Source organism: Artemia sp. Qi Xiang Cuo, chromosome 4 (assembly GCF_049724085.1).
Source record: "Artemia sp. Qi Xiang Cuo chromosome 4, ASM4972408v1, whole genome shotgun sequence".
In the NCBI taxonomy this organism is placed as follows: Eukaryota; Metazoa; Arthropoda; class Branchiopoda; order Anostraca; family Artemiidae; genus Artemia; species Artemia sp. Qi Xiang Cuo.
Window position 1 is genome coordinate 60,281,107 of NC_142797.1, and position 5,986 is coordinate 60,287,092.

At 35.5% G+C, this 5,986-nt stretch overlaps 1 protein-coding gene across 1 annotated transcript; it reads right to left on the reverse strand.

Annotated features, from left to right (window-relative positions):
• Positions 1-4,670: 4,670 nt before the first annotated feature.
• On the reverse strand, positions 4,671-5,381 carry LOC148953292 (mediator of RNA polymerase II transcription subunit 6-like). Its single transcript, XM_089087608.1, is given in 1 exon segment — positions 4,671-5,381. A coding segment is annotated over 1 exon segment (711 nt).
• Between the last annotated feature and the right edge of the window lie 605 nt (positions 5,382-5,986).

Consider the following 5,986-nt stretch of genomic DNA (forward strand, 5'->3'; position numbering starts at 1 on the left):
GTAGATTTAACTCTCAACATGGTGAAGGCAGAATTGGAACTAAATTTGAAAATAAACTGAATCAGCAACATTAACTTTAAACTCCCCCAACAATCTTGAACTTTCATACCCCAAAACTATTTCTAGGAAACCCGGACTTTAAAATAAAATACCACCCTAAACATCACTAATTTAATTTGCAACCCCAAGAACCGATCCCCGACATATGCTAACAAATATTTTTCAAGAGCTGAAACCCGAAACAATTATCACCGAAGTTTACAAGTCTAAAGAGAGAGCTTTAACTGCAAGAATTTGAAAGATAATTTCAGAGCTGACACAGTGTTTCGGTAAAAATACTGCTTTAAGCCAATATCATAACCGTCAGGCGAGACGAGTGGGCTGGTAAAAATCAGGTCAAACGCTTCGGACAAATTGCATACGAAGAACACTGTACAAGAGGGACCGTATGCAATATATAACAACAAAAGCAGCTGGTACGCGATGAAGCTTGACGAATGAGCCTTATCAGGAAAGCTATCCGACAATGGGCTAAATCTAGAAATTAGAAGTGTTGATACCCACTTTAAACGACACTTCTTCCTTATTGTTCTATCTTTAAAAGCTTACCTTTAATCTGATGTTTCTTGGCAAAATAATCAGAGATGTCCCTCGATCCTTTACGGCTTTCCGCCATCATTCTTTGTTTCTTCTCTGTTCTATATTCATGCCCTGATTTTTTTTTCCGATCCATTTTAAATGCGTTTCCGTCTAACTGGTCTAACACACGGAGCAAAAATAATCCGAAGGCAGTGGCAGGGTCGCTCGCGCCTAGCCTCCCGCCGGTTGGATCTAACCACCCACGCAACTCCCCAAAGACATGCGTTTCTCGTAAGCATTCACAAAATGTTTTGCTCGTTTAGCACGTCCCAAAAATAAACCCAATAATCATGATTCGTGCAGTGTCGGATTTGAACTTTAGATAATGTGATAAAAAGAAAGTAAAAAATGACGGCGTATCCGATTTTTTTTTTTAGCGTCGGCCTTAGTTGAATCATTCACAAAAAAGGGTCGTTTGCACGATGGATGAGAGGGCGCCAGAAAATCATAAAGGGGGGGGGGGGGGGCGGCCCCCCCCCTGGATCCGCCGCTGGTGTATCTTCATATATGAGTCAGTATATTGAATAGGTTATTCTTCTTCTCGGCCATTTGCGAAACAATTTTGTATGTTGGATCTTTTCTGCTGCACGTTCACTGGTAGATCCCAGATAAAGCCGAAATAATATCGTTTTCGATATCGCTATTTACATTTCGATATTTGATATCAATATTTTGTGAGATATACCAATATCAATATCCAATATGCCCAACACTAGTATTTGGTTAGTATCTTTTTTAATCTATTTAAAAAAGAACTTCGCCGGCTGTTTCTGCTTTTGTAGTGGGAAGTAACAGTAATATTAAGAGAAATTAGGTAACCGTTGCCAAATTTTAAAAAGAAGCTAAAATAGCCGTTAAAAGGGGAAAAAATGTTGGAGTTTAGTAAAATCAAAAGACTGTTGACAAATCAAAAAAAAAAAAAAAGAGCCAATATTGGAGTTTAGAAATATCAAAAGACACGTCTATTTATCTGCGACCATTGGTGTCAATACTCAATACTGACATGTAATCGATCCGAGCACTGACATCCAAGCAAAGCGAAGGCCAACTGCGAAACTGAAAGCCTGAGCACCAGTCCAAGCAGCCACAGCAAAGCAAGGTCCATGTTTGAGGGCACAAGGCCAGGGCATTAGCTATATTATAGGGAATATATTAATGATTAATAACTAATTATTAAGCTTATAACTAAAATCGATCAATTATATAATTTTGATAATAATAACTAATACTTAAGCGCAATAAATAATTAGTAGATGGGGTCAAAATCTGGTTCCCGTATTACCAAGCAAAGACCAATCCACTGCGTCACCACAGGTAAGTATAATACTAACTAAATAATTAAATATAGTGCTAATTAGGCTAATGCTAACAATTTTGTATAATGCTAAAAATTTATTATGCCACTCGTATTGCAGAGGCACTAAAATTGATAAATCTCGCGTTTTATTTCTTTCCCGGGTCGGAGGGGTCTATTCGGAGATATGTGGTATCTAAACTTCAGAGGTCTGATTAATCGGCCAGAAAATCGCTTCACGAAATACCTGAGAATCCTCCTTGATGAGAACCTGTCGTTACTGTATCACATCCAAGCAGTAGAGCTGAAGCTATCCCGGAATTTTGGAACAATAAAAAAACTGAAGCACACCTTGCCGCAGAAAACACTTGTCCCCTTGTATAAAGCCCCATTTATAGTACTGTACAATGATCTGGCAGTCAACTTCCAGATCTCATCTGCAAAAACTGAATTCCATTCATAGATAACGTCTCAAATTCATTGGAAAAAATGAAGAGTACTTGTCACTAGAGTCGCTATAACAGCTGTCATGCTTAACCTTGGTGTTTAAATTTCTAGCTGGTGAGCTTCCATTTTCATTTAAAACATCATTCCGGCCTAACTCTGACCATCATAATTTACCTACTTGAACGCCAACGGGCCTGAACATACCCTTCAACCCGACTGAACAATCAGATGTTGCTCCAAATATAACAATTGCAAAGATGTAAAATGCGATCCCAGAAAAAATAAGATGCAGGAGCTCCCTAACGTCATTTAAAAAAAGTAGCAAAAAATAATTCATTGGCATTACAAAAGAAAAATTAAAGTTGAGTGTGATAAATAAAGTAAAGTATGATAAATAAAAGTTTAAGATTAAAATATAGATAACTAAAGTGTAAATTTTTTTTATTATTATTATTTATCATGGGGTGGCTTCCCCTGGGGAAAGGAGCAGGAAGGTAATGGTTATTTTTTTTATTAATGTTGTAATGTTGGTAATGGGAATAAGAGCGGTGACCACTCTGCGTAATACATTGAAATGATATTGATTGTGGTTCTCGGCGTCCAGAAATGGACTGAGTATTTTGTATTATGTGCGATTTACTTTTTGTCTTTGTAAATAAACCCATTGAATTGAAAAAAAATTGAAACTTTGAAAAAGAATACATACAGCATATTACTAATTCCTCGTGTTCAGTATTTGTCATTTATTAATCATAGACTGTTTTGACAGGCAAAAAGAGGAACCATGAAATCAACATTTTCCAGAATTATAAGTTATTTCCTCCTTTAGTGTCTTATTTCATATAATAGCAATTACATTGATAAAAATGCAATTTTTTTTTAATAAACTGCCGAATGATTGGTGAATCCAGGGGAGGGGGAGGCACCGACTAGGACCGACTGCAGTTTTCATTTACATTTATACGAATCTGTCAAGCTAAAATCAACAATGAAAAAAGAAGGTTATCAAAACACTAGCATCTGAATAAGTAATAGAAAAGAAAGAAAATTTGAATTCGAAAAAAAGAATGAGCAAAAGAAAAGACAAGAAAAATGAGTAAAAGAAAGAAAAGAGGAGAAAATTTAATACAAAAAAATATGAGGCTACCAAAATTATATTTTATTGCCAAAACACTATACAGTAGACCCCTATAACTGAGACCAGAGGGGAGGGGTCACAAATTTTTCCAGGATTGCTTAGGCTACTAAAAAACTCCAAAATATAACCCTTAATATACCATTCAGTGTCAAGATATGTTTATAATATATTTTGATATTATATTGGTAATAATGTTGTATCAAATAAAGATAGTTTTGAACTTTCTTTTGTTTAACAACACAAAGGATGGAGGACTCAAATTTTTGTTTGAAATTTCCTTTTCTTGCATTTTATTTGGAATGTAAATATCATGATGAGCTGCTTGCATTTTGGTCAATTTAGAAAAGAAGAAAAATGTATTCCTGCTTTAATAATCGGGCCTTTTTGAAGCAAAATAGATACACTCAGAAAAAAAAAACGAAAAAAGTAAATAAGCATATTCACTGTTGACTCAGACTTTATAATGTACCAATCTTTCGACATTGAAAAGTTTAAGAAACACATGAGAATACAAAACGATGAACTGGCTAAAAAAAGGCAAAGTTATTTTAGTTACAGATTTACAGATAAAGACTCCATGCACCACCTGCCTCTGAAATCCCAAGATTCTTTTACGGTTTTCCCAGTATTTATTCACTTTCATTTGCCCTTCATTCAACCAGAGCCGTCCCTACGGTTGGTCGTGTCCACGGGAAACATTAATTACATCATTCACCTCCCGACTCAAATATAAGCAAAAATGTCCAAATAAAAGTGAAAACTTGATCAAATTTGGCAACCCACCGCGGCCCACCCAACCACGGCGTCTGGGGCAGCTAACCCGTTGCTCTCCCTGCTAAAGGTTCTGCATTAAACTCATCCCCCTTCCCATTTACCTAGCAAAAAACCTACGTCTGCTATGTCCAAACCTGAGTACGAATCCTCACAAAAATATAGAGGAAGATAAAACACTATTTGCTACGATCCTGATTTTTCGTATAATTTCCTTTTTATTTTCTTGTTTCTGGGTTTCACGCAGACCCCCTCCCCCACATACCCAAAAATTTTCAGAGATCAGATAAATAAAGTCTATGAGAAAATAAAAAGTATAGCCAAATAAAATATGAAAAAACCTATTGATAAACTAAAATAAGAGGAGCAAAATTATCTAAGCTAGTTAGCCCTTTGCTTCTTTTCTGGTGGTTTGTTCAGTTCATTAGAGTTTTCATTTGTTCCCAATTTCTCTTCTTTGACCTTTGCTTTCATATCACTTTTAGTTTCACTTTTCTCTTGCTACTTAACATCAGATGAAGGAGGAGCCAAGACTTTAGTTTGAAACTTCGCTGACCAATCAGCTAAAAGGAAATCAACTCTATCCTGCACTTGTCTGGTACTTCTCGATTCTTCTTCGCTTTTTGACTTGTTCTTTATTTTATGTTTTTCCACGGCTTTGTTTTTGAAATCCCAAAAATATCCCTTGGAGGGATGATATCTTGAATATGATTGGGCTTCGCTGAATGACGATTCTAAATGATTGACCGCGGCAAGAATTCTGGAATTGATGACTGATCCGAGATCTGGTGCTTGAAAAACAGTACCGGTAATTATATAATAATCTGCTAGCGGCGTGGTTTGGGTTGGCGAATGTCTGTGCTGCTTTCTGATGACGTACAAGATAGGGTCCTGAGCGTGCAATAGCATGTACTCTATCCCAACCATATTTACCAACTGATCAAAACTTAGCCGTTGCATTTTCACAATCTGGTTGTTACAGGTCTTGTCGTAGAATGGATTGGACAGCTCCATAAAGTAGTCCATAACAGTGTTCACATTTAAAAGCGGTATAAAGTTTGTATCGTGCCAACACAAGCCAAGCATACTCATTTTCTGTATTTTAAATAGATTTTACCACTTCAAAATTAAAATGTTAAAATGTACCGTTTTCTTTTGTTTCCTTATATAGGGAAGATAACGTCATGTTTTCTAAACATCTATGATGTCATCCGAAATTATTTTAAATGAAAATTACGTCATTTTATGTGCAGGTAATGTAGCCTATTAACCATAGTATTACATCACACCTAAAGCATTCATCAACAGACCATTATTGCGCCTTAAAACACTATTGTCGCAAATTACTAATTAAAGCTCCAATTAGTTTTCATGAATCTATGCTAATGATTAAAACTGAACAGCTAGGTCTTCTCATGTGAATACTTTTAATAGGGAATTTAAATTAGCTATTTTGAAATGTTGCTTTCACACTTTACAACTCTTACTTTAGAAAATTTGGATAATTTCGCTTTAGAGTAAGAGTAAGTCCTAGCTATGGCGGTGTTTTTGATAAATTTATTAAAAAAAAAAACTTTCTGAAAAATAATTTTTCCAAAGAAAAGTAAAGACCATTTTAAACTTAAGCTCAGCAGATACAAATACCTTTTAAAATTCACACTCAAAAGGAGCAAAAATTACTATTAAAGAATAAATGA